Source organism: Cygnus olor, chromosome 2 (assembly GCF_009769625.2).
Source record: "Cygnus olor isolate bCygOlo1 chromosome 2, bCygOlo1.pri.v2, whole genome shotgun sequence".
In the NCBI taxonomy this organism is placed as follows: domain Eukaryota; kingdom Metazoa; phylum Chordata; class Aves; order Anseriformes; family Anatidae; genus Cygnus; species Cygnus olor.
In genome coordinates this window covers 19,632,697-19,659,809 of record NC_049170.1, presented here as the reverse complement: position 1 = coordinate 19,659,809, position 27,113 = coordinate 19,632,697, and the positions used below count along the sequence as shown (strand labels likewise).

The window sequence follows — 27,113 nt, the reverse complement described above, 5'->3', positions numbered from 1 at the left end:
CTGTGCTTACGCGGTGTGTCAGGATTAAGGGCCGGATCCTGCAGGCAGTATACTTTTATTTTTTTTACCTCAGTTTGTGCATAGTTGAGACCTAAGTTTAGCAATGCATGATTTTACCTAGTGAGCGGAGAATCCACAGTGCCAGCAACCTGATTGCTCGTGTCCCGCATCAGTACTGAGGAAGAAATGTACGTGACAGGCAGACAGCCAATTTAGAGAAAAGAACTGGATTAATATCACAAAGAGAAAACACATTCAAATGCATATAAAATGTGATGTGGCTAGATGTGATAAAATCTAACCTTACCGTTCTCACTGGAACAAAACTTTAACAGGTTCAAAACCTGGGCTGAGCTCTTAGATGACCGTCAATAATTAGTGACAGGTACAGATGTGGATACAAAATTCCTAACAGCTCTTCAATTAAATCCAGTCAATCGCATTGAATAGGTCAGGCGAAATGAAATTTGTATATTCAAAGCTCTTTCCTAGCACAAGGTCCACTCCTCTGGCAGCAGTGTCAACCTGCAAAGGGATCGCAGCACAGGTCAGAAGTTGACCCAAAGAGCAGGGGATGCTCACCAGTTTTGAATTAGGCTATGATAATATATGAGGGGTATGATAATATATAGGGGTATGCACGGGATATGCTTTACATGTTGCACTACATTTACATATGTGCTAGTGCATCTGACGTACTCTCATCACCAACTCCTATTTCAGAGAAGAAGCATTGCAAATCTAGAGGGAAAACTGCTCTTTTTATATGATTTTAAGTTACATATTTGGTAATAATTGGCAGCTGGTCATTTTTACACCTTGTGTTGTCTGAAGTGTATGTGTAGTGTGGGAAGGCTGTGTTGTCTGAAATGTATCTGTAGCAGGAAAAGGACTACAATCTTGCTGTCAGTATGTAGATATTATTTTAAAATCACCAATCTGGCAGGGGCCTTTACCTTCTACTTTTTTTTTAAAAAAAAAAGAGATTTCAATATGGAATTTCCACTTAAGAAATATTCTGCAAATAAGGCTTGTTCAGTCAGTATGTAGATGTTATTTTAAAATCACCAAGCTGGCAGGGGCCTTTTGCATCTATTCTTAAAAATAAATAAACGAGGGGATTTCAACAGTGAATTTCCACTTCAGAAACATTATAATAAAAGTTTGTCGAGGGAACGCTTGGTTAGGCGTCCCTGTCAGTGGTTAGGCGTTAGTGTCCCTGTCAGTGCTTCTACTCTTTTCAAACCGAGGAGATCTGAACACGGAATTTTCACTTCAGAAACATCATCACAAAAGTTTGTCGAGGGAAGGCTCGGTTATGCGTTATCGGTCCAGCCCGTTCAGGGCGGTGGTGGTGGTGGGGGGGGGGTGTGTGTTGCGGTCCGTTCTGCCTATCCCGGTTGGGATTTTCTCGTCAGAACACAGGGGAACGGTATCTGAGGAAAATCCAGATATTTACAGGGTTCGGCCGCAAAGGCACCGCGACCGAGGGAAGGCCCCGGGGGGGCGCTTTCCTCACGGCGACGCGGTCGTGGGGGGGGGGGGGGGGGGGGGTGGCAGAGCGAGCGCGGGCGGGCGGGCGGAGGCGCCGCCGGGGCGAGGGCTCCGCGGAACCGCGGAGCCCTCGCCCCGGCGGCGCCTCCGCCCGCCCGCCCGCGCCCGGTCCCGGTCGGCCCCGCCCCGCCTCCGCCGCCGGTGATCAGCTGCCGCGCGTCACGTGGCGCGTGTCGAAGGTCACGGCGGCACAATGGAGCTGTCGGCGGCCGCGCAGGGCGGGTGGCGGCTGCTGGGCGACCCCCGCCGCCTCCCCCGCCGCGCCTACGCCGCGCTGCTGCGCGCCGCCTTCCGCGGCCTCCTGCAGCCCCCCGGCGGCCTGGGTGAGAGCGGGGAGGGGGGTAAAGGAGGATGTTTGTATGGGGGGGGGGGGGGGGGGTGTTAAGGGGGCTTCCTGCTGGCACCTGCGCGGGGGTGGGGGGGGGGGGGATGCGGTGTGCCGAGGGGGTCGGGGAGGGCGTGGGGGGTGTGTGGGGGGGGTCGTGCGTGGGGCTGCGGTGCTCAGCGTTAAGGTTGTGCGTGTACAGGGGGGTGCGCATAAATACAGGGGTATGTATGCATATAGGGGTGTGCATGCATATAGGGGTGTGCACGCGTAGAGGTGTGCGTGCACATAGGGGTGTGAATGCGTATAGGGGTATGCAAGCATATAGGCTTGCATGCGTGTATATAGGTCTGTGTGCATATAGGGGTCTGTGTATGCTTATAGGGGTATGCGTGACTATAGGGGAATTCACACACATAGGCTTGCATGCATACATATAGGTCTGTGTACATATAGGACTGTGTGCATGCTTATAGGGGTATGCATGAATATAGGGGAACACACACGGGCTTGCATGCGTGTATATAGGTCTGTGTGCATATAGGGGTCTGTGTGCATGCATACAGGGGCATGCATGAATATAGGGGAATGCACACATCGGCTTGCATGCGTGCATATAGGTCTGTGTGCATACAGGACTGTGTGCATGCTTATAGGGGTATGCGTGAATACTGGGGTATGAGTGAATATAGGGGTATGCACACATATAGGTGTGCATGCATATAGGTGTGCATGTGTGTGTGCATGCACATAGGGGTGTGCATGAATATAGGGGTATACGTGAATATAGGGGTATGCATGCATATAGGCTTGCACGCGTGCATATAGGGCTGTGTGCATGAATATAGGGCTGTGTATGCACATAGGGGTGTGCATGGATATAGGGTTGTGCATGAATATAAGATTATGCGTGCATATAGGTTTGCATGCGGGCAAATAAGTCTGCGTGCATATAGGACTGTGTGCATGCACATAGGGGCGTGCGTCTGTCTGGGACCGCCTGCATGCATATAGCCGCGTGACCACGCACATAGCCGCGTGTGCATGCACGCGGGGGTGTGCACGCGTACGGCGCCGCGTGTGCGAGCACAGAGGTGCGTGCACACCGCCCCGGCACCGCGGCCGGACCCTCGCCCGCGGCCGGCTCCAGGGTGCCGCTGCGCGGGGCCGCCCCGCCGCTGCACGCCCGCCTCCGCCGGGAGGTTTCCAAGCGGCGGAGCCCGGCCGGCACCCCGCACCCCGCTCCCCGCACCCCGCTCCCCGCACCCCGCCGGGCCGGAGGGGGGCGGCTGTGTCCCGGCTGCGAGCCTGCCTTTAACCCGCAGCCGCCCCGGGGAACCGCGAGCAGAGGAAACCGAGCTTCTCCTCGCGGTGCTTCTTTTTTTCTATCATTTTTAATGGGGTGGAGGTTTAGGCGCAGCGCCGGGACGGACCGCGGGGTCCGTAGCATCCCCTTCGTCCCTTCCCCTTCGTCCCTTCCCCTTCGTCCCTTCCCCTTCGTCCCTTCCCCTTCGTCCCGTCCCCGTCCCCGGGCGGGTGGCACGGCGAAGTTTGCGGGCTCCGCGCTGTCCTCCTCAGCGGGGCGTTTGTTGTAGACGATCCAGACCTGCAAGATATCGACCCGGCGGTGTTAAAGCACTGCCACGCCGCAGCCGCGACGTGCATTCTGGAGGCAGGAAAGCAGAGAGCCGACGTGGCTGCCATCAGGTACCAGCAGCGCCCTGCGGCCACCCCACTGCTCCCCTGGCTCACGGCCGAGCCGGTGCTAGCAGAGGGCCGATAAATTCTGCTTCCCCGCAGCACGTGCCTGGAAGACTGTAAATTGGATAAAGAGAGAATCGAGCAGTTTTGCACCGAATATCAGGTTTTGAATCCAATTCGAACATCTTGGTGTTTTCTTTCTCCCGTAGCAATTTGTTTGAAGCTTCCAAATATATTTTCCTTTCTCTCCCCCTCTCTTTCTCTTTTTTTCCTTCAGAAAAACAAGGATGCCTTGGAAATCCTGTTGGGAAGGTAGGTGAATCAGTGCCCGTTAAAGCTACTCTGAAACTCTCCTGGAAAACATCCATGCATACTTTACCTGATTAAAATAAAAAATATTGATTTTTAAAAAATTGTTTATTTTTTGTTATTTTTTACATTTTTAACAGACCTTAGAAAACAACTGTTGAAACTTTCCTTCCTCCTTTCAGGATTCCACTTTTAAGTAACTTTTTGAACTTTTCAAGGAACATTACCAGTATCTTGTTGACTTTATTGATGGGCAGCTTTAGAAAATTAACTTTTAGCGTAGGGAACTTGTTACTGTTGTGTCTTTCAGCATAGGCAGATCTCCCCTCCATATAACTGATGTGTCTTGGCGCTTGGAATATCAGATCAAGGTAATCTCAAAGCTTCAACGTGTTTCTTTAGTCCGTCCCAGTGCTGAGACCTGACTTTTTTCAATGCTCTTTGTTTTTAATTTAGACCAATCAACTTCATAAAACTTACCAGCCTTCCTATTTGGTGACTTTAAACGTGGAGGTACGGTACTGCTCGCACCCTCAGAGGAAAAAATGCAATATCATGTCATTTTTTAATAAAACTGTCTTTTGTTGGTGTTTTTTTTTGTTTTTTTTTTTTTTCCTCAGAGTGATTCAGGATCGCACCCAGATGTTAGTTTTAGTTGCACAATGGAGCAATTGCAGGTACTTCTTTCCCTCCTCATTGTTTCTATACTTGGCCCCAGTTGTGGATGTAAATGTTTTTAACACCTTGTCAATCATAATTAAGTGATAGAAACTATGCTCAAAAAATAAAAATAATAAAAAATAAAATAAAAATCCAGAACTGGGAGGGTATGGGAGAAACTTCTGACAAAATTACCTGGATGTGGTCTTGCTGTCTTCTCAAATGAAGCTGTAGAGTAACTGATTTTGGTTGCATGTGTTGTTTCCATGTGTGCGTAAATATTTGGTCAGTTTTCATAACCAATGAATTATTTGGGTAAATTTGGGAGGGGATGCATCATTTTTCTGAAACTCTGATTTCCCGTGGTTTGGGGAAATGATTAAGGAAAGCGGTTCACTGACTGAAATATGTCACGAGTAAAAATAGAGAACGAACTGGAGCCTCTTCAGTGGCATTAATGGCACGTCAGAAACGTAGTGAAACAAACGTTGATCTTTGTTTAGCGATTTAAATGTGTAACTGAACAATGGAGGTATTGTAATGCTTGAAAGTGAGCAAACCGGGGGAGAGTGGGAAGAGGGGCTGGGGGCAGAGAAGGCAAGATATTAAAACTCCAGGTTTACACTGCCGCTTGGTTCATGTGTGTCTCCAAAGTTGTCTTTGACATGCTAGAGAGTGTTTAAAATTGGTTCAGACTTACTTAAGCCTGGTGTACGTTGACTGGAGAATGGTCCCAGTACAAAATTGCACTCAAAATATTTTCAGGATTTTAGAAATGTGTATAGTGCTCAAGCTTCGAGTAACTGTTAGCACCAGCCATTGTAACCATACCAATAAAATCTGCACATTAAAAACAGTGATATATTTTAGGAGGTCATATACGTTAAAAGGCATTTTCCTTCAGTTCCAACTTTTCTGACTTTTTTACAACAGTATTAAAAAAAAAAGGAATTTATTTAATTACTTGCTGGCATTGTTTGTCAACTGCAACAATTCTTTGTGGTATAGGATGCTGGTCTCCCTTCCCTCTGCGTGTAAAAGAATATTCTGTTCTACTGATAGCTGACCTTTAAAAAATGTTTATTCTAAGATGGTATTCCCTCTCTCAGGATTTAGTGGGAAAACTAAAAGATGCTGCAAAGAGTCTAGAAAGAGCGACTCAGATGTGACTGAAGGAAGGTGTCAGCCTGCTGAGCTCACGTACTGATTCCTAAAAGCGTCTTCTGAAGGACAAATGTCGTTCATCTCCATTTACATCTCGTGATCTGAAGCTTTTTTTAATGATCTCCTGGATGAGAATTAAGTGAAATAGCTGTTCTTACGACCGCAGTTGGCATTCCTTGCTTAGTTTTTTGGAAGATCACCTCTCGAGTTAAACGTGCACTCAACTGCTGTCTTCCAAGCGTTCCTTCCCTTTCCCTGTGCCTCTGTTTCTTTGGTTTCTAATAAAGTTTATTCACTCCTACTCCTCTTTTTCGAGGCGGGGGGGGGGGCGGGGGAGCGGCCGTCCCTAGCAGCGGGGCTGCGGAGCCCGGCCCCGGCCCCACGGGGCGCGGCCCCACCGCCTCCCCGCCACGGGGCGTTTGGGACTCGCCCCTGTCACGCTGTGGGATGTAACCGGGCCGATCCCGCATCCCGGCCGAGCTTCAAGCTCGGGCGGCGGCTCGGGAGGCGGAAAGGGCCCTAATTGAATTTTCTTGGGGGCCGGCTCGCCCCGCAGCCCGCCCGCCCGCCCGCCCGCCGCAGCGGAGGAGCCCCGGCGGCGGCTCCCGCCTCCCGGAGCCGCTCGGGGGGGCCTCGTCCCTTCGTCCCCTGCTCTCCGCCGCCCCGAGGTGGCCGGGGCCGAGCACCTGCCGGCGGGGGAAGCACGTCGGGGGGACCCGGCCGCCCCCACGAGGCGCCGAGCGGGGCTCATCCCTCGGCGCTCCCCGCCCGACGGCGCCCGACGGCACCCGGCCGGCCTCGGCCCCGCTCCTCCGCGGCCGGGCTGCGGCGTGTCCCGGGCTCCGGGCTGCGGGCTCCGGGCTGCGGGAGGCGGCGGCGGCTTCCCCCCGCCGCTCCCCGGCCCCTCCGAGGGGCTGCGGGCCCCGACGGGGCGGGCGGCGGCCGCGCGTCCCCACGCGGGGCGGGACGGGGCGGGCGCAACAAGTGCGGGGGGGGGTGTCCGGGGGGGGGGGGCGTGGGGTGTGGGGGGGGGGTCACGCGTGATCGTGGGGGAGCGGAGGGGATGAAAGAGAGAGGAGCCCGAGCGGGCGGGGGGGGGGGGGGGGGGGGAGAAAAGGAGGAATCGGGCGCGTTGCGTGGGGAGAGGGGGGGGGGGTTGTGGGGGCGGTGGGTGCGGGTCCGGGGCGGGGGTCGGTCCGTGCCGTGCCGAGCCGAGCCGTGCCGTGGCGGGGCGGGGAGGCGGCGGCGAAAAGGAGGCGGCGGCGGCGCGCGTGTAGGGCCGGGGGGGAGGGGAGGGGGCGGCGGGAGGGGGGAGGAGGGGGAGGAGGAGGAGGAGGAGGAGGAGGAGGAGGAGGAGGGGGAGGGCGAGGAGGAGGAGGAGGAGGAGGAGAAGAGGAGGAGGAGGAGGAGGAGGAGGTTGCGGGATTGGGTCACGGGGAGGCTGCCGGGCTCCGGCGGCACGGCCGCTAATTCCCAGGCCACCCTTAAGGAATGAGGAGCCCCACGTGACGCTGGCGGGGCGGGCGAACTCCGAGCCATTTTGGGGCCGGTGTCAGTTTGCAGTGTGTGCCTTCAGCCTTGCATTTTTCCCTCCTCCACCCTCCCGCCCTCCCCCCCCCCCCCCCCGCGTCCCCCCCTCGCCACCAACTATGAAATAATAATAATAAAAAAAAAAAAAAGGAAGAGAAAAAAAAAAAGAGAGAGAGAGAGAGAGGAGAGAGAGAGAGAGAGAGAGCGAAAGCGAGAGGCAGAGCGGGGGGAAGAGGGAGAGACAATGGGCTGGTGGAGAGAGGACCCATCCGGATTAGCGAGACTTTGCGCTCCCGGCGCCTGAGCCACCCAAAAAGGCAGGCTCGGAGGGAGCGAGAGGGAGCCAGAAGGGTCGGTGGAAGCGAGGAGAAAACCCGGGCGTTTTGTAACTAACATGAGCGGAGCGCAGCGGCGGCGGCAGCAGCAATAAGCTTATTGCAATTGACAGCGTCTGCAGTTCATTTCAAGATGGCCGCTTGGCTCACATTCATTTTCTGCTGAACGACTTTTAACTTTCATTGTCTTTTTTGGCCGCTCCGATCGTCCCCCGCCGGCTCCTTCCTCCGGGTATGTATGCAGCGAGGTGTCTCCTCACCGACGGCGGGGGGCGGCGGGGGCTCGGCGGCGGTTTTCGGCCGGTTTGGGGGCTGCAAAGGGGAGCCTAGGTGTCCCCCCGGCTCTCCGGCTGGGAAAAGCGCTGACAGGCTGCTCCAGCCACACACGCACACATATAGACACGCAGCAGCAGCAGCAGCCCGTGCACTCGCTTTCGCTGCGCACCCACATTGGCAAATTTTAGTTCCTTTCTTCCCCCAGGTGCCCCCGAAAACGTTTCTGTGCACATGGCCCCCGAGGAGAATATTTATATTTCCAGACCCTGCTGCCAGCCCGGCCTGAGCGCCCTTTGTTTAAAGGCAGATTTTGATTAAACAGGGACGGTCGTGAAATCTGGAGCTGCCTGGGTCAAGTGATTTCAGTCCTCTCCGAAAGAAAGGCGTCCGGGGGAGCCCAAAATGTCAGATAACGCCCCCATTTTATAGAGACGGAGCCGCCGGGGGGTAGCGATCCTCCTGGAGGGGTTGGTAGGCTCCGGGGCGCCCAGCAGAAAATGTTATTAACTTAACTTGGACAAGTACTTGGGGGAAATTGGATGGCTCGTAAGATGGCGGTTCCCAGTTGTTCCCAGTGTCTCCTCTTACATTTGTGCTTCAAATGCGAAAGTTTGGGGGGGTGTCCCTGCTGGGAGAGGCGGGGAGGGGGCGACCAGGACCGAGGAATAACTTTTATTTTTATTTTTTTTTTATTTTGAATTTGGTAAAGAGAGCAGTTTGGCTGCGAGCTTTGGGGACTGGGGTGTGCGATTTGCTAGAGCCTTTGGAGCAAAGGTGATGTGCCCGTGGGACGGAGAGGGGTTTTCGGATTTCTTTCCTGCCATGGGGATTTTTTTTCTTTTTCCTCCTGAGCCCGGGAAGGGTACGTGAACGTGGAATCCTTTGTCAGGTCTTAAAGGTGTCACGAGTGGGATCCTCGTGCTGGCTGTGGGCAGCGCTGGAAAGTTGCTTGCGGATGTGTTTGCGTTTGTCTGGCCTTGGCAGTGTATAACGCGGGGTGTTTCCGCCTGTTTGCTGTAAATATTTGCGAATAAACAGGTAAAAATAAGCAAAAAACACGCGTATCTGGAAAAGTGAGAGAGTCACTTTTCAGCAGCTAGAAACTTTGATTCGCTCCTCCACTCTCAAAAAAGTTCAGGAAAACCTGGGCGCATGTGCCTATTTGCAAGCTGGGCACTAAATGGGTTTTTTAAAATTTATTTATTTATTTTTTTTGGCGTGGTCTGTAGTGCTCAGAGCAGCCTGTTTTACGGGACCGTCCCAAAGACCGGGCAGGTTCTGGAAGTGCAGTCCGGGGAAACTACCGAGACTGCCCATTTGCAGCACGTCCTGGAAACTGAGACGGACTTTTGCTGCAGTTTGCCAGAGATACGAAGCGATGACCTACCTGATCCCTTAATGAATGCAAAATTAACATTTTAGTGCATTTTTTTAAGGGGACCGACTGTGGAGTTCACGTAGTTCCAGGGAGGTTATTTAAGGGGCTGGGGTCCTTTTGCACTCTGTTGCCAATATTCAGGTCTTTTCCTGGCCGCAGCGTGCTGGGCGAGGATATTTGAGCTACCTATGCCTCCTTTGAAAGGAGCACCATCCCTCCTTAAAAAACACATGGGGGCATTCTTACGTGAAAGAGCAATAACAGACTTCTCGGTAGAAGTGGTTCTGGCTGATAGTAGGTGAGGATGTGGCATGACAGCTTCTTCCCTGATGAGGAGAGACTTTCCCGAGTGGATATAGGTGTCAAGTGTGCAGACCTGCCCCCGTGATGTTTCTGTTGTTTTTTTTTTTAATTTTTTTTTGCGGGTGTATTTTCTGTCAGAGACCTGTCAGGCGAGCTTTGATAGTTTATTGCGTTTATGGATTTTTAATAATGTAGCTGATCCTCAGCAGGAGAATGCACTTCTGTTTTTCCTCATTTTGACACAGCCCGTTTAAGGCCTCTAAATAATCAGTCGGCTGGCAGTGTTTGCTTCCAGCAAGCATTATCTTCCTATATTTTACGTCTGGTTGTCCCATGTGTCAATGTGTAAATAAGTATTGTCCTGGCTGAGAGGCTGTTTGTATTGACCGTGTGAAGTGTCGGTACTCGTCGTCTTATCACCACGAGCAGGAAAAAAAAACCGAAAGGGTTTCCCTCCTCCCAAAATCTTGAGCTCGGGCTGCTGGAGTGAAACGCGCCGGGTTGGTGTGGCCCCCACGCAGGGATTTACACGCGTGTCCGTGTGCCTGCTCGGGCGGCTGTCGGCGAGGGGTTCCCTGCCTGCTTCTGCTCGCCGGGGAAAATCTCTGATGGCAAAGATAACTCGAACTCCGGGCAATAAATAACCCGCGTTTAGGGGGTCGCTTCGACAAAACAGGTTTCACGGTTGAATTTAATCCTCCTCCGGTTGGGCAGGGGCTAGGCTCGCGTGAAATAAACGCGTCGATGTCCTGCAAGGTTTGTCCCAGAAAGTCAGGGCTGGCGAGGAAGGAATTCTAGCAGCCGGCTCGCCTGACCCCGCTCACCGACGCGTTTTTTACTTCGGGGATTTGTCAGCTCCGAGGTGTTGGCTCGGACGAACAGGAGGCAGCCCGGGGCAGGCAGGGACCCGGGGGCACCCCGCAGCCGCTGCCTCGGGGGGCCGGGGGCTGGAGCCCCGGCTCTGCCCGTGCTGGAGGGGGGCGAGCGGCCGCCCGGGGGTGCAGGGGGGGCCAGGGACCCTGGCAGCGGCAGCACAGCCCCAAAAAGCGGGGGGCTCGCTTTCCTGCCCGGTGCCAGCAGCAGCTTTGGGGACCTGCCGTCGCTCGGGGCTTTTCGCACTTGGCTTTTCTCTTCGCCTGCTGGCTCCGCTTCGGTTTGGGGGAGCCTGCTCTGCGGCTCGTCCCGAGCTTCTCCTGGAGCAGCAGCAGCAGAAGTTTCCTTGCTAAGGTCGCTCGTTGGCGCTGTGTGTGCACTCCTCGGGAAATACCCTACCCCTGTCCTGGGCGGGCTGGCCGAAATTCAAAGCGTTTGCGGAGCTCGGGCTGTGGGGCTGCTTGCGCTGCCCAGCATCGAAGTTCGCGAGGAGCTGGGGAGAGCCTCGCGTCTGGAGGCTGCCCCAGCTCGCAAGAGGCGGCTGGGGGCTGCGGCTGGGCGACAGGGGGGACAGGCAGCCGAGCCGGTGTGCTGGGAGCGCCGACGTGGGAAAACGAGCAGCATGCAGCTCGGTAACACGGGTACATCGCATTTTTCAGGATCTGCCTGACAGAAAATAATTCGCTCTGCAACTGACGTGGCTGATAGGGTATTTTCCCACTGTGTACTTTCCCCTCTAGCTCTTATTCCCTCTCATTTTTTAAAATAGTACGCGTGCATGTAGCGCTGGTGCCACTGCATCCGATGGGGGTTTATGGCTTTCAGACTGTGAAAATGACATTTGTTTTTCACTCTTGTCGCTGCATTGTGTTGACAAGGTGTTGATTTAGCTTTAGGAATGATTTGGTCACATGGTCCTTTGCATGTTGTCACTAATGTACCGTTTAAAGTCGGTTTGGGCTTTTTTTTTTTTTTTTTCTCCTTCCCTTGGTGTGCTTTATTACTGAAAAGGAGGTGGTTATACTTTATTTATTTTTTATTTTATTTTATTTTTGCTTTTTTTTTTTATTTTTTAAGGATCCGGAGCCGTGCGTTGCCTCCCACCCGAGCACCTTGCCCCGGGGTGCTGCAAATCACTTTCCACCTCTTGCAAAACTTTGCACCGCTCTCGCTTCGTCCGCGGGAGGCTTTTCAAATGAGCCTCAAAAGAAGGGGGGGGGGGGGGGGGAGGAAAGGAAGGAAAGAAAGAGAGAGCGAGCTGGGGCGGAGGGGGAGGAAGGGGAGACCGGAGGGAAGGGGACCGGGGGGCGGCGGGACCCCGGCGGCGCGGCGCGGAGCGGGCTCAGCACCCCGCCGGCGGTGCGGGGGGCCCGGGAGCGCGGCGGGGCGGCGCGGGGGAGGAGGGAGCGGAGGGGGGGAGCGGAGCGATCCGAGCCCAGCTCCTCGCCCCGAGTCGACGTGGAGAGAGGCCCCTGCGAGGAGCCGAAATGGCCGAGGCTCGGGAGGAGCCTCCCGCTCTCGCCTCCGCCGGGCTCAGACCCCGCAACCCGGCACCCCCCGGCCCGCCCCCCCCCCCCCCCAAATCCTCGCCTCCCCCTGCCCGCCCTCCCTCCTCCCCCCTCCCCATCCCCTCGCCACCGGACTCCCAAACCCCCAGGGCTCCCCCGCCCCCCCGGGCAGCCCCCCGGGGCCCCGTGTCCCACCCCCCCCGGGCCCGGCTCAGCTCGGCCCGGCCCGGCCCGGCCCCCCTTCCCTCCCCACCCCCCCCGGCCGCCCCCCCGCCCGGCTCTCGTGTGTTCCCAGCGGTGGCAGGATGCCAAGTGTAAGTGTAAGTTGCTATAGCAACCCCCTCGGAGAGCGGAGCAGATCCGGATCGGCACCGAGCGGCAGCGGCAGCCGCCCGGACCCCCCTGTCGGGCCGGCCCCGGTGCCCGGACCCCGCTCCGAGGTGCGTGTCCACCCGTGTCCCCCCCCCCCCCCCCCCCCCCCCCCCCCCCCCCCCCCCCCCCCCCCCCCCGCCCCCCCCGCCGCCCTCCCCGCTCTCCGGAAATGCCAGGGCAGCCGCACCGGGAGGCGCCGGTTCCCCTTTGTGCTGCTCGCCGGCAGCCCGGTGCCCGGCCGGCCCCCCCCGGGCTCCCCGCCGAGCCGAGAGCCGCCGCCCGGACCCGCCGAGAGCCCGGTGCCCGGCGGGGAGCGAGCGGCGCGGGGGCCGCCGCGGCCGCGCCTCCGCGGGGCTGCGCCCAGCCCGGCCCCGAGCCGCCCGGAGCCGCGGGAGCCGCCCCGGGACCCGGGCTCGCCGCCGCCGCCGCCGCCACCGGGGGATGCCGGGCTCGGGGCCCCGGCGCCGGGACGCGGCGCTCGGCCCCGCTCACCCGGCCCGCCGGCCGCTCGCGTGTCTTGCAGAGCCGCCCGGTCCGCCGGCAAAATGCACCGGACCACCAGGATCAAAATCACGGAGCTAAACCCCCATCTGATGTGCGTGCTCTGCGGCGGGTACTTCATCGACGCGACGACCATCATAGAGTGCCTCCACTCCTGTAAGTAGCCGCGGGCGCCCGACGAGCCCCTGCCCCGGGACAGCCCCGGGACAGCCCCGGGACAGCCGCCCCCCGGCCGGCCCCGCCGCGGACGGCTTCCTCCCGCCGCCGGCCCTGCCGCTCTCTTTGTTAAAGTCCGAGTATATGGACTCCGAGCGTCCCCTTTTCATGTTAATCGCGGCTTATTTGGGTATTTGTTGAGCTTAAGCAGCGCGCTTCTGCCGATGGACGATCTGCGGGCTTGCATAGCTGAGAAGATCGCACCTCGCTCTATGCATGCTCCGGCGGCACCTCCACCTCTGGCTAAAAGGCTTCCCGTGTTTGCCTTGCAGTCTGCAAGACGTGTATCGTGCGTTACTTGGAGACGAGCAAGTACTGCCCCATTTGCGATGTCCAAGTTCACAAAACCCGGCCGCTTTTGAACATAAGGTAGGAGCGGGGGGCGAGGTGCGGCGCGCTCCCCTGGTTTTCCTCCGGCTGGGGAGGCCAGCGGCGATTGTGCTGATGTTATCTCTCGGTGTGCCATTTAAATCTGAAAGGAGCTGTCAATTTCCGAGCTAACTTGCGCGTAGGCTCTCTCTTTGGAGTTTTGTCATTGATGGAAATTGAAGATTTCGCTGGATGCGAGGCCGAAAAGTTGCTGTTGGTCTTCTTTTTGCATACGCTAACCGCTGCCACAATGCCTTCTCCCTCTCCCCCCATTCTCATGGATACCGATCCGACAGTTTTTATCCCCACTTTCCATTTCTCACGGACATGCTTCAGTCTGGCCATCCAGCAAAGCCATGGAAAAAATAAAATGCTGCTCAAACTTTTGAGGCTGAAAGTCAAAAGCCTCGAGAGCAGGCTTCTCGGTTCAGGAATATTTTCTTCTCGCTGTTGCTTTTTCCCCGTTCTCCCTCTTCATTTGGAGGACTGGTAGTTTTCAGGGCCTTCCTCCAGTCTGAGAGAATTATTTTTCAGTTGTTGTGCCGCAGATCGCTCGGGTGTTGTTTTATAGCAGCCTTTAGAAGAGTGTTAGCTTGATTATAAGGTCTTGTAAGTTAACTTTTTATGACTAGCCTCGTGCTTTGTAGGAGATGCCTCATTGTTGTGAAAGATTATAAATGAGGAGCTGCCACTCGGATTAAAATATTGCTTCATCTGCTTAATTTTATGGTCGTTGTTTTTTTTTTCAGGTCAGATAAAACTCTCCAAGATATTGTATACAAGCTAGTGCCAGGCCTTTTCAAAAGTAAGTAGTTAAATAAGTGTGTTTTTTTTTTCCTTGAGAGTAGAAAACCCCAAACCAGAACTGTTGTCCTGTCTCGCTGCCAGCAGTTACAGAGCACGTACTAAAAGACAAAAATGTATGCTTTTCCACCTAGATGAAATGAAAAGAAGAAGGGATTTTTATGCTGCTCATCCGTCGGCTGATGGTAAACGCTTCTCGTTCACAACTTGAATAACTGTACCATTGACCTAGATGCTTCCCTGTTTCCTTCTTGCCTTACAAATTAAGCGGTGCCGCGATAGAATTTTAAGATGTAAATCCAGAGTAATGGAAGTTCATTGTTTTAGCACTTTGGTAGATTTAATTCATAATCTTGCTGTGGAGATTTTTTTTTTCTTGTTGCTGAGAATTGCCATTCTTCCTGATTTGAATTTCAAAATGTAAATTATTGTGGAAATTTCTGCGCAGCTGCCAATGGCTCTAATGAAGACAGGGGAGAAGTGGCTGACGAAGACAAAAGAATTATAACAGACGACGAGATAATAAGCTTATCCATTGAATTCTTTGACCAGAATAGGCAAGTTCCTGAATGGCAATATTTTATGTTTACCTGACTGATAGCAGCTATATTTACTATTTGTTGTAATTGTTTCATTTCTTCTCCCAGACTGGAACGAAAAGGAAATAAGGAGAAAGAAAAATCAAAGGAAGAGGTAAATAACTTTTCTTTGCTCCAGAGGAAACATGACACGCACACAAGTATCTTTTGAGTGGGTTTGTTGCTGAGAAAAATAGATGGAGATTTGTGTCCGGATCGAGAGGAGAACACCTCCTGCTGCCGTAGTAGGGAGAGAAGAGGTAGAACAGCTCCATACGACTGTATATGCAACCAGCTCTTAAAAATAAAAAATACCTGGAGCATTGCTTTTAAAGTTGAACCTAATTTTTGTCATTCTGCAATAAATTATTTATTGGTTATTTTTTAAAAAGTCAGTATGTAGCACATATGCATTCTTAACAGGGATTCGGTATGAGATACAAATCTTTATGTATAAAATTAGTTGCATTTTTAATTACTTTCCCGGGAACTACAAGGTACCACTTATTTCTATTGTCCCTTAGAACAGCAGAAACTGTTACTGTACCGTTCAGAATTTAATAACGCGCATTTTTTTAAATATCGCATAAAACGTTAGAATGCAGCTTTGGTGGATGTAATTGCTTGTTCTCAGTTGACTGATTTCCTTTATTATGTCATTAGGTGAATGACAAAAGATACTTACGCTGCCCAGCAGCAATGACAGTGATGCATCTAAGAAAGTTCCTGCGGAGTAAAATGGATATTCCTAACACTTTCCAGGTACCCAGTGGTTTTTCTTTTTGTTTAATCAGTCTTGCTATTGGAACCCTACTAATGCTGGTTAACGCTCCGCTTGGTTTACATTTCTGGTCACTTGCAGCAAGTGCTAACAACGGGGCGTTTGCAACATGTTGACGGCATTCAGAGCATTATTTTACAGTATCTCAGGGCAGAGTTTGGTGACACCCTGATTTTATATGTAAATATCGAGGTATCAAGAGATTGCTCCTTAACTCATTACAAACACGTTTAATGTACGCAAAAATTCCCAGCTCCATTTCTGGCACAGCGTTTTTTTAAATGGTTTGGGGGCTATGGTCACCTCGGGGGCAGCGTAGTGGTAAATACCAGGGCGCTCGCTAACGCAAGGTTAAATGTCTCGAGCAGATCGATGTGATGTACGAAGAGGAGCCTTTGAAGGACTACTACACCCTAATGGACATCGCCTACATCTACACCTGGAGACGGGTAATTAGCAGCCCGGCCCTGGCTGGCGGGTGCCCGGTGGTGGCCGGGCAGGGTGCTCACGGGGGCTTCTCTTTGCCTTGCAGAACGGCCCTCTGCCCCTCAAGTACAGAGTGCGACCCACTTGCAAGAGAATGAAGATCGGTCACCAGAGGGAAGGCTTGAATAACAGCGGGGAGCTAGAAAGTGACTCTGGGAGCGATAAGGCGAGCAGCCCAGCAGGAGGCATCCCTTCCACCTCCTCCTGTTTGCCCAGCCCCAGCACGCCGGTCCAGTCTCCCCATCCCCAGTTCCCGCACATCTCCAGCACCATGAACGGCACCAGCAGCAGCCCCAGCAGTAACCACCAGTCCTCCTTCACCAACAGAGCGCGGAAAACCTCGATAAACGGCTCCTCGGCCACTTCGTCCGGTTGACGGGCCCACGAGACTACCGCCCCCGCCCCTCCTTTCTATAGATCTCTCCATGCCATTACAGCTTTATAGATGCTAATACATGTGACTATCGTCCAAACTGCTTTCTTTTGTAGTGACACTGAACTTGGCTATAAAAGGCGGACTAGGTGACATTCGCTGTGGACGTTAATTGCGACGCAAGATTGAAATGTAAATTGTTTTCGAAGGACTGGGAAGCGAACAGAAGCGACACCTTCATGTGTTCTGAATGATGTGGAGTTGTTTCCGTCCCCGTCATCTGGACCCGGGAGTCTCCCGAAGTTGATATAAACCCTGGGAAGTAGTTTGTTAATCCAGACTAACTCCTCCATTGCGTTCTCTTCAATTGTTATTGTTATTATGCTGTTTTGTGAACCTGTAGAAAGCAAGTGCTTTTTCATCTTGAAATCCAACGAAACGGAAAGAATATGCATAGAATAATGCATATATGTAGCCATGTCACTGTGAATAACAATTTTTGCGTATTAGCCATTTTGATTCTTATGTTGCATCTTTAATTCTCTGTTGCTGCGCAGAACCGATCAAAAGAAAAGTAAACTTCAGTTTTACAATCTGTATGCCTAAAAGCGGGTATTACCGTTTTATTTACTGACTTGTTTAAATGATTCGCTTTTGTAAGAATCAGATGGCATTATGCTTATTGTACAATGCCATATTGGTATATGACATAACAGGAAACAGTATTGTATGATATATTTATAAATACTATAAAGAAAATATTGTGTTTCATGCACTCATGATATGGTTGTTAAATTTCTAAACTGGTTCGACCCTTGCAGATGCCGCCTGTTTGAGCTTTGCTCATACTGCGAGAAACACTTTGTGTGTGAAAGCTACAGTATTGGGAAAGCACATTCGAGTCTCTGATAACCTGGGGGCAATTGGCAATCTTAAAAGCATTTTACTGCCTTTGTCTTTTTTTTTTTTTTTTTTCAAGTGGTATATTTTTACTTTACCAAATGTTGTTGAAGTGATGCAGTGAAGAAAAAAAAAAAGTTAAGGAAGATGAAAGTAATTGACCTGTTTGATTACCTTTTTATTATTTGGTGTGGTGGGATTGTGTTTTTAAAAGCACATGGAATCATTATAGAAGCCATAAACTATTTGGTATAAATTTTAAGGAACCAGCAATTTGCTGGATGAAGGCATTTTGTCTAAATTTGCTTTAATATATATGTATATGGTACAGTACTAACTTCATTAAAATTTAACAGGTACTTTAATATTTCCAATAAATTGTGGAGAATGCCTCCTCTTTAATGGCCTGCAAATAGGTGCATTTTATTAGAGGCTTCTAAGGGTATTATTTTTTTTCAGTAGAAGGAACTTTTCCGACATAAAATATGAACAGCCCAGAACACTTTTCAGTTTGTGCTTTGCTTTGGTCGAACTTCGTGTGTGTTCATCACCCATCAGTTATACATTTGTGAGGGTGTTTATTCTATATGGATATTGTTTCATGTTTGTACGGGAAAATTGTAGTTAAACATTTCATTGTCTCCAGTCTGCAAAAGAAGCACAATTCTATTGCTTTGTCTTGCTTATAGTCATTAAATCATTACTTTTGCATATAAATTGCTGTTATTTGTCCTGCTTGTTTTTATAGACCAGGTGATTGCAAATCCTCCACAAGGTTATTGCTTATTGATGTATAATGTCTTGTTAAACAAGAGTTGATATTTTTTCCTGTAGTAAACATGTACAGTTCAATTTCAACAGTAAAAACTTCAGTTTTATATACACGAATAACTTTCATTTATAGTTGATCAAAGAAATAAACAAATAAAAGGGATAATTCATTGAAAATAGCAAATGAGCTGTGTTGATAATGTGGTATTAAAGGGGAAACGTTCTCAGTTCCACTTTTTCTGGGGGCATAAAAAGATTTTTAATGAACAGAACAGCACGGTACTAAAATAACAGCAACAAAATTGCCTAGAAATTGCCACGATTTGTTTTGGGTGCCGACCTAGGAACCATTCGCTGTTCTTTATTTGACCTCGGATTATTCTTGGCGATCAGCAAAGGGGCTATTCCCCCTTTTCCAGCCAGTTTCGCGTCCTTTGTGTCCGAGTTTAGCCCATGTCGAAGCTCAGAGGGCATTTTCCCCGTAATTTCTGTGCTGGCAAACCCCATGCTCTGCCCGTACTGCTCTGCCTTCCTTCTCAAAACACCCTGCAGCCAAAGACGTTTCAATGCAAAGGTTCCTCTCCGTGCGACCGGGTGTGTGTCTTGGCGTGATTCCTCAACCCCAGGAGTTAATTCCTCGGGGCTCTTTGACTTAATTCGCACCGAGACCGACACCGAGCCCAACCCGAAGGGCTGTGCGTTCGCACACTGCTCTGATCTGCGCTGGAAGGAGCTGATAACCACCCCTTGGAGCCTTTAAACGGAACTTCTTCTGCTCTTTGCGAAGTGTCCGCGCAGCACGAGGCGCTGAAGCAGGAGGTGGTTGATTCCCCCCGAGGTTTTTTAAGCTCTTGCAGCGCGTTCGGCTTCTCCCGGTTCGCCTGGGAAAAGAACAAACGTCTCCGGTGTCTCCCTGCCGGGCTGCTGAAGCCGCCGAGGATGCTTGTGGCAGCCTGTGAAAGTAACTTTCGGTGAGCTGCCGGCCCTGGGCAGCTGGCAGCGCGGTGCCGAGCAGGACCGGGAGGGCGATGCCAGACGGGCTGAGGATGCTCCGCTGGCGGAGCTGCGGCACCAGCCTCCCCGCTTCCACCGGCTTTCCCTTCGCAGCCATACAGAGAACGGGATTTTTAAGAAATGCATGTCAGTCCCCGCTGTTTGGAAAGAAATCCCGGCTATCCACGTGCAAGAGGGATCTTTTCGCCACCCGACATTGCGTTTGCTGGGATTCGGGATGGAAGCCGAAGTGTGCTGCGTTTTTAGGAGCCTGTTCCACAGTCCGGCTGGACAAAGGCAGGGGCAGGCGCCGTGCGTGCCCGCTGCAAAGCGAGGTTTTTCCGTGGTCGCCCGTCCAAAATTTCCGCCCGGCTCCAGCTGCCTGCAGCCCCGAGCCGTGCTCTTGTGCCCGGCCGGATCGGGGGCACCGCTCCCGGCGGTGCTGCCCCGGGAAGGAGAGGGAGAAGGAGCGCAAGGAGCTCCCAGGCTTTAGCAGAAGACGGGCAGGAACGGGAGGGAGGCACACAAAATTCTGCAAGAGAGAAAGAGGAGGAGCATGAGGAGCTCGCTCCGCCGAGCCGTTAGCCCCGGAGCACCAAGTTGTGGCTCGGAGAGACCAGTACGGGGCAGGCCGGTACCGGGCTGATGTGCCCGAAAATGCGGGCGGTGGGGGGCCTGTCCTGCCCTGCTGCCGGGGGGCCCGGCCGGCCCGGGGGGAGCTGCGGGCAACCTCGCCCTGAGAAGTCCTCCCCCGTTTCTTTTTTTTTTTTTTTTCCTTTTTTTTTCTTTGCTAATGAATGGGGGCTCGGAAGCCCGAGGGAAGGGACAAAGAAAGCGGCAGGCGTCCTTCCAGGCGGAAAACCGTTTTCCTCCCTTTTCCCCCGCAGCCGTCGAGGCCGTGCCGCTGGCCGCCCTCCTCCGCCCAGGACATCGCCCGCTCCGCATGGGATGGCCAAAGCGCCGCCGAAACGGGTCCTGCCGGGGATCGGGGGCTGACACCGGGACGAGGACCCCGTCCTTCCCCCCGACCCTCCCCGAGCATCCTTTCGCCTTCACCTCGCCCCCGGCTCTCCCGTCCCGTCTCCCCGCCGGCGGGGAGCTCTGCTATTCCCTTCTCCGCATCACCGGCGGACGGCTCGGCTCCCGGCGCTCGGCAGCTCCTGCAGTTCCGATCTTTGCCACCACAGCGGTTCGCGAGGACCGGGGCTCTCCCCGCCTCGGCCCCGCTTCCCGGCCCGGCCCCGGCGGGAGGCCGCAGGCAGGTACCGCGGCGGGGCGCGGGCGGCCGCGGTGCCGGCGAGCACCTTGCGCCCTCCCGGCTTTAATACGGCGAAATTGGGAGCCTCTGTTTACCCAGCTAAGTGTTTCCTGTTTCCGCTGTTAATTTTTAACGTTCTCGCTTCTCCTCTGGGTCCTCGAAACGGATTTCCTTTATTTTACTCTAAACTGTTTCTTTCTTTCTTTTTTTTTTTTTTTTTTTTTTTCATCTTTTCTGCCTACCTCCCAGGATGAGAGCGCCTTTGGGCTCCCCGGCCCCGAGCCGCTGCCCTGCTCCGGGGCCGGCTTTGTGCCTGCGGGGAGCTCCCCGAGCCCCGAGCCCCGCTCCCGGACCCCCGCCGGGACAAAAGCAAAACCCTCGGAGAGCGGGGCAACCCTCGGCCCCTCCGCCTTCGGGGACGGGATATCGGCGTTAATTAACCCGCGGTAATTACAGAAGGAGCAGCCACACGGGAAGGACGCGCAGTCCCCGGGAAGCCCCAGCCCGGCCCCGCAGCCCCGGGGCAGGACGCTGCGGGCACCTCCCGGGGGCTGCGCGCTGCCGCCGAGCCCCGCGGCCGCGCAACTTGCGCGCAAAGCCGCCGAGCGACCGCGGCGCGCCCCGCCGGGGCGAGGCTGCCCGGGCCGGGGGGAGCCCACCGGGGACCCCCCCCGGCCGCTCCGCCCCGCCGCGGATCGGGCCCCCCGGCCCCCCCCGGCCGCCCCCCGCGCCGCCGCCCGGGCAGAGGCCATCTTGCGCCTGCGCAGCTCCCGCCTGGAGCCCGCGGAACTTCCCCGCCCGCCGCCCGGTTCGGACGGGAGCGGCGCCGGGACCCCCCCGGGACCCCCCCGGGACCCCCGCGGCTCCCGGGGCCGGGGCCGTGCCGCCAGGCGGGGCGCCCCGGACGGGCTTTGCAGGTCCCGTGCCGCCGTCCTGCCCCGCGTCGCCCCGAGGCCGGCCGGTGCCAGCCCTCCTCCGGGAGCCGCGGGGCTCCGGGGGCTTCCCGGGGGGGCTCGGCGGCCATTTGGCGCTGGCATCCTCACGGCGCGCAGCTCGGCGTCGCGGAGACAAAGGGCTGGATGCTTCAGCCCAGCGCCGGTGCGGCGGGGGATGAGCACCGGGAGCGGCCGGGCCGGGCCTCCCCGGCGGCGGGGGGACGCTTCCCGGCTACCGGGGACCCCCGACGGCCGCCCCCCCCGGCGAGGGAGGTCGAGGCCGGGAGGCGCCGCCCCGGGAGCCGGGGCTGAACGCGGAGCACCCGGGCGGCTCTGCCCTCACGGGCGTTTCTCGCTCCTCCCTCGGCATGTGCCGGGGATGCTCCAGCGGTGCCGCCTCGACGAGGAGCTAGGAGTCGGGGGCGGGGGGAGACGACGGCGTGCGGAAGGTCCCGAGGCTGCTGGAGGCTGCCGGAAAGGGGTGGACGTAGGGAAAAAAAAAATAAAAATGGAAAAAAAAAAAAAGAATGGAACAAATAAGAATGGAAGAAATAGAAATGGGAAGAATAGAAATGGAAAAAATAAAAATGGAAAAAATGAAAATGATAATAATAAAAAAGAAAAATAGGAAAAGAAAATAAGAAAAGACACGACAAGAAAAGGAAACACCCCACACAGCCCCGCGTACTCAAGCCCAAAAACTCGTCTAGGAAATGCGGGGCAAAAAAATAAAAAATAAAAATAAAAATTAAGCCAGAAGGGTGCTGCGAGGCGCTGCCTTGGCACGGGCAGGGTGCGGGGGCGCGGAACCTGCGCGCGTCCTGCGCCTCCGGCAGCCGTCGGGCCGCAGCCGGGCTGCGCGGGGCGCGGAGCGGGCACCGCAAAGCGGCGGGGGCGCCTCCCCCGGTGCGGGACGGCGGCGGGGCACCCCGGCCGGCCGCGCCGGGGCGGAGGGAGAGCGGCCGCGGCCGGAGCCCCGCGGAACGCCGCGCCCCGAGGCCTCGCTGGCAGCGGCGAGGGCCGGCGGAGGCGAGGCTGGCGCCGAGAGGGATGGCTACGAGGCTGCCATTTTGTCTCTTTTTAGCGGGTTGCCTTTCCCCTCCGCCGGAGAGCCAGGGCTCTGCGCCCCGGCGGAGCCACCCCCCCCTCCCCCCCGGCCCCGCCGCTCCCCGCGGGGAGGCTCCCGGCCTCGCCGGCCTCCCCAGCCCCGCCGGCCTCCCCGGCCGCAGCCTCCCGTCGCCACCTCGGCGCTAGGTGCTCGGGGTTTGCAGGCTGTTCAGCTGATTTGTTGCTAATAGCAACCACACGACAGCGATTCGCAGCCTTTCCTGCTGCCGGTGCCTCTCCTCACACCTCCGGCCGCGGCTCGGGATGCAGCCGGGAGGCTCCGCGCTCCCTCCCGGGCGAGGACGGGGCGAGGAGGACGGGGCGGGCGAACTGGGGTTTGCCAAATCCAGCCTCCCCCCGCCTTCAGCTCGGCTCGGCTCGGCTCGGCTCGCATTGTCTGGGCGCATTGTTGGGAGCTGCCAGCGGCACGGGTGGGTGCAGCGCTCGCCTTGCTGCCTATGGAGATGCGGGCAGCGCCCAGCGCCGAGCCGGAGCGCACCCTCCCCCGGAGCAACAGACACAAAGGAAGACCTCGTTCCTTTCAGCTGCCCAGAATAAATTAAGCTCCGGCTTTCAGTTTTGGACCGTCCCAAAAATATTTGTTATTATTTCTCTCTCTCTCTCTCTCTCTCTTTTTTTTTTTTTTTTTTTTTTTAATGGTACTGCACAAGCGCCGGCGGTTCCGCAGGAAACCAGAGGTGCAACCATCTGCGTGCGGTAAAAAAAGGCTCAGCCCCAACCAGCTGATATTTCCTGGTCCCATCCTGCAAGCCAACCCGAAATATTTTTGCCCTTTCCCGGTTTATTTCTCCCTTTACGATTTTTCTCCTGCCTTTGCCCAGCGCGGTGGCGACGCGCTGATCCCCACCAGCCAAACCCGCGCCGGGACAAATGCCTGCTCCAGTGCCAGCGTCGTCCTCTTCGGTGAATAAAAAGGAGAATTCCCTTCCCTAGCGGGTTCGAAGCGCCCCGACGTCTCTGCCTTGCCCCCCCCAGAACTAGTTTGCTCGGTAGGAAGGTCCCGCAAATGAACGCCGCTGCCCGAAGCCCGCAGCGGGGTCCCCGCAGCACCGCGGGACCCGAAGGCATCGTGCAGGGAGCGGGGAGGGGACTCCGCGGCCACGCTAAAGCCAAGCGATGGCAAAGCCAACCCTGAACCGGCAAACGAAGCCATCCAGCCCAGCGGTTCGAATATTTACCTTTGTATCTCAGACTAGGGTCTACCCCTGTTATCCGTAGGTGCTTAGGACGACACCCCGAGCTCAGCACGCCTTCGTGAGAGCACTTGAGCGTCCCACCTCCCCTCCACTCGCGAACCTTTCCAGGCGTAACCCCTCGCCCCCCGCTTTCCGAAAGCCCAGCGCTCCGACCTCGGTGCCTCGGGGGAATCCCGAGGGGCGGGCGCTCTGCCCTTCCCACCGAGCACGCCCGGGCGGGCGAGCGGGGGCTGAAACCCTCACTTTTACCGCCCCCCGGCCCCGTGCTGAGAGCCTCCAGCAGCAGCAGCAGCACGCCCAAACGGTTCGCCCGGCGCTCGCCGAGCGGCGGCCGGCGGACGCCCCGTCGGGGCAGGGCGGGCCGGGGGCGTCCCGCTGCCGCCGGGACGTGGGGTGAGCCAGGGGAGGGTCGGGGACCCCTCGCCCCTCCGTGTCAAACCTTCCCCTTCACGCCCTCGCGGTGGAAAAGCGGGGAAATCCCGCTTTTTGGGAGATAAACGGGCCGTCGGGGGCGGCGGGCGCGGCTCCAGCCCCCGACGTGCCCCGCAGCGCCCCGGCAGACTCGCGTGGGTGCCGGCCGCTCCCACGAGTGGGGCCCAGACACTTGTTGCTTCGCGGCTCGGCAAGCCCTTGGGGAGACCCCCGGCACCCCTCAGCCCCCCAAACCCCCGTGAATTGCTCTGCCCTTCCCCGACTTTGGGAAAATGATATTTCCCCGCATTTGGAAATATTGGCCGCATTTCCCGGTGAACCAAAGGCTGGGATCAAAGCGCGCCCAGCAGCGACCGAGCACACGTTTATTTGGATAGTTGTTCCCCGGTCCCCTGCCCTCCTGGTTGTTTTTTAAGCCGACGTGTGGAGGAACACGACCCGCCGAAGGATACGGGCTTGCTGATGCTGAGCACCCCAGCAGCGTGCAGTGCGCTCTCCCCACTACGTCATTTCCATCAATGATTTTCCGTCCTCGGTACTTTTTTTGCGAGAAGCGGTGACATTTCCGTAGACCGCATTTGCATGGTGTTTATCCCTCATTATTATTATTAACCACGCGAGCAGCCTCCCGGTATCAAGCAACGAAATGTCGCAGCGAGTTTTGGAGGTGCTCTGGGTGCGTGTGCTTGCTCCGCTTACCCGAGCATCAGACTTAATTAGGCAGATAAATCAATTTATCTGAAATCGACACATCTGCTTTTTTTTTTTTAAAAAAAAGAAAACCTCTGGAAGCAATTCATCACCGTTTGTTTATTTATTTTATTTTATTTTTTTATTTAACTTAAGAACAGAAATAAGTATAAAGAAATGTGTTTAACAGCTGTTCCCCTCTCAAGTACACATGGTGATAATTTCCCAAAATATTTTCTGTGACAAACGACCTTCTCCCCGATCCGATTTAATTTGTCCCATTTATTTGCGAAGAGCACCGCATCGCCTCTTTTGTTTGTTTGCTCAAAGAGCGATTTTTTTCGCTTTAAATCCTCCTGGAAACACGTGGCTCATTTCGGTGTACGACCTTCTTCACTCTCTTTTTTTTTTTTTTTTCCTTTTCAGCTGAGCAAAAACGGGGATTATTTACGCAAACCGGACCGATTTCTCAGACTTTTGCGAAGTTTTTAAATGCGGCTGAAGTAGCGACTCCCTTTCAACTTTAAGCCCAAACTTTGCCCTGCCGATGAAATCACGCGTTCGCACAGGGTGAGGCGTCAGGTTCGGTCGATCCGCGGCTCTGCGCAACAAAATTCCAGCCCGTGAAATCAGGAGGACGCCGTCAGGCAGGGGGTGGGTACAGAAAGGGACATTTTTCTTTGAGCCCTGCCTCTCAGCTCCCCTCGGAGCAGCCGGCTCGGTAGCGGGGCTCACCGGGAACTCGGCTCACGGGCACCCAGCGCCCTGGGATCGCCCGCAAAAGAGAGCGGAGCGGGTGCGGAGCCCGTCCCCATCCTCCTCCCGAGAGCCGGCATCTCATTTTTCCGCCTCGCCGTCCCCATCAGTTGCTCGGAGGAGCTCCAGGCTTAAATCTGCCCGGAGATGTGCCCGTGCTCTGGCCGCCGGCTTGATACTCGGTGGCGAACCGGCACCGGCGTGCGGGAAGTGGAAGCCCGTGTCTGGGCGCTGGAGCGGAACGAGCCGCCTTTGAGCCCCCCCAAAAATATAAAAAGAAAATAAAAATCAAAGCGCCGCCGCGGTGGGTATTCCCGCAAGCAGCGCCTGTGCCCGGCGGGGGGCTCCCCCCGCGGGGTCGGGCGGTGCCCACGCGTGTCCCCGAGGCCCCCGGGGTCCCGCAGGCTCCTCGGCGTGGGTGGGCGCGGGGCTCGAGCCCTTCCCGTCCCGCACAGCCCGACGAGCAGCCCACGGGGGGGGGTGTGTGTGTGCGGGGGCTGCGCGGCCCCACGCGGGGCCGTGAATCACGCGTGGGCCGGAGCGGCAGCGGGGATCCCCCGGGGAACCGCAGCGGCGGCGGTGGGGGGGAAATAAAAAAGAAAGGGGGACGGAAGGACCCCGCAAGGAGCGCGGAGGGGCGGCGGGGAGCTGCGCAGCGCGGCGGTGCCCCCTCCTTTTAGCACTTCCTTACTTTCTTGTCCCACGGGGGGGGGGCGCGTCCCGGGGCGGCGGGAGGGCGATGGGGTCCCACGGGGGCTGCCCTTCCCCATCCTCATCCTATCCCATCTGATCCCATACTAACCCTGTCCCCATCCCGTCCCCATCTCATCCATTGCATGCCCATCCTATCCCCGTCCCCATCCCCATCCCATCCCATCCCCACCTTCATCCCATCCTATCCCCGTCCCCATCCCCATCCCCATCCCCGTCCCCATCCCCGTCCCCATCCCCATCCCCGTCCCCATCCCCATCCCCATCCCCGTCCCCGTCCCCGTCCCCGTCCCCGTCCCCGTCCCCGTCCCCGTCCCCGTCCCCATCCCCATCCCCATCCCCATCCCCATCCCCATCCCCATCCCATTCCTATCCCTATCCCAAACCCTATCCCCATCCCATCCCCATCCCATTCCTATCCCCATCCCACTCCCATCCTATCCCCACCCCAAACCTTATCCCATCCCCATCCCATCCCCATCGCAAACCCTATCCCACCCCCATCCCATCCCATCCCCGACCCCATCCTATCCCCATGCCATCCCAAACCCTACCCCATCCCCATCCCCTCTCAACCTATCCCCATCCCATCTCCGTCCCCACCCCATCCCAAACCCTATCCCACCCCGTCCCATCCCCATCTTATCCCCGTCCCCATCCCAACCCCATCCCATTCCTACCCCTATCCCACCCCCATCCCCATCCCCGTCCCATTCCTATCCCAAACCCTACCCCACCCCCATCCCCAATCCCCATCCCATCCCCACCCCAAACCTCAGCCCCATCCCCTCCCCTCCCATCCCAAACCCTACCCCGCCCCCCCATGGGGCTCCCTCCTCTCTCACCCCCCCCCCCCTCCCCGCCAGGAGCGGAGCGGAGCGGGGCGGGGCGGGCGCGCTGACGTCACGGGCGGCGGCGAGGCCACGCCCCCCTCCCTCAGCCGCGCG

At 55.9% G+C, this 27,113-nt stretch overlaps 1 protein-coding gene across 4 annotated transcripts; it reads left to right on the top strand.

Annotated features, from left to right (window-relative positions):
- The first annotated feature begins 1,685 nt into the window (after positions 1-1,685).
- On the top strand, positions 1,686-18,013 carry BMI1 (BMI1 proto-oncogene, polycomb ring finger). Of its 4 annotated transcripts, XM_040547684.1 has the most exons (14): positions 1,686-1,877; positions 3,475-3,586; positions 3,680-3,743; positions 3,858-3,892; positions 4,510-4,587; positions 12,812-12,945; positions 13,278-13,374; positions 14,124-14,179; positions 14,313-14,363; positions 14,627-14,735; positions 14,826-14,871; positions 15,420-15,518; positions 15,906-15,986; positions 16,070-18,013. In XM_040547684.1, exons 1-14 carry the CDS (start codon positions 1,748-1,750, stop codon positions 16,397-16,399), a joined length of 1,422 nt encoding a protein of 473 aa, XP_040403618.1. In that variant the 5' UTR covers positions 1,686-1,747; the 3' UTR covers positions 16,400-18,013. The 4 variants fall into 4 exon arrangements, with proteins under 4 accessions (XP_040403618.1, XP_040403617.1, XP_040403614.1 ...); XM_040547682.1 differs by lacking the exons at positions 1,686-1,877; positions 3,475-3,586; positions 3,680-3,743; positions 3,858-3,892; positions 4,510-4,587 and adding exons at positions 7,278-7,810; positions 12,251-12,356; XM_040547680.1 differs by lacking the exons at positions 1,686-1,877; positions 3,475-3,586; positions 3,680-3,743; positions 3,858-3,892; positions 4,510-4,587 and adding an exon at positions 7,244-7,810.
- Positions 18,014-27,113: the final 9,100 nt, after the last annotated feature.

Bases quoted from the DNA above. Each gene is read 5' to 3' on its own strand.
- BMI1 (XM_040547684.1), top strand. From the start codon at position 1,748: ATGGAGCTGTCGGCGGCCGCGCAGGGCGGGTGGCGGCTGCTGGGCGAC. The intron at 14,180-14,312 runs GTAAGTAGTTAA...TTTTCCACCTAG, and splicing joins AGTGCCAGGCCTTTTCAAAA to ATGAAATGAAAAGAAGAAGG. The intron at 14,872-15,419 runs GTAAATAACTTT...TTATGTCATTAG, and splicing joins AAGAAAAATCAAAGGAAGAG to GTGAATGACAAAAGATACTT.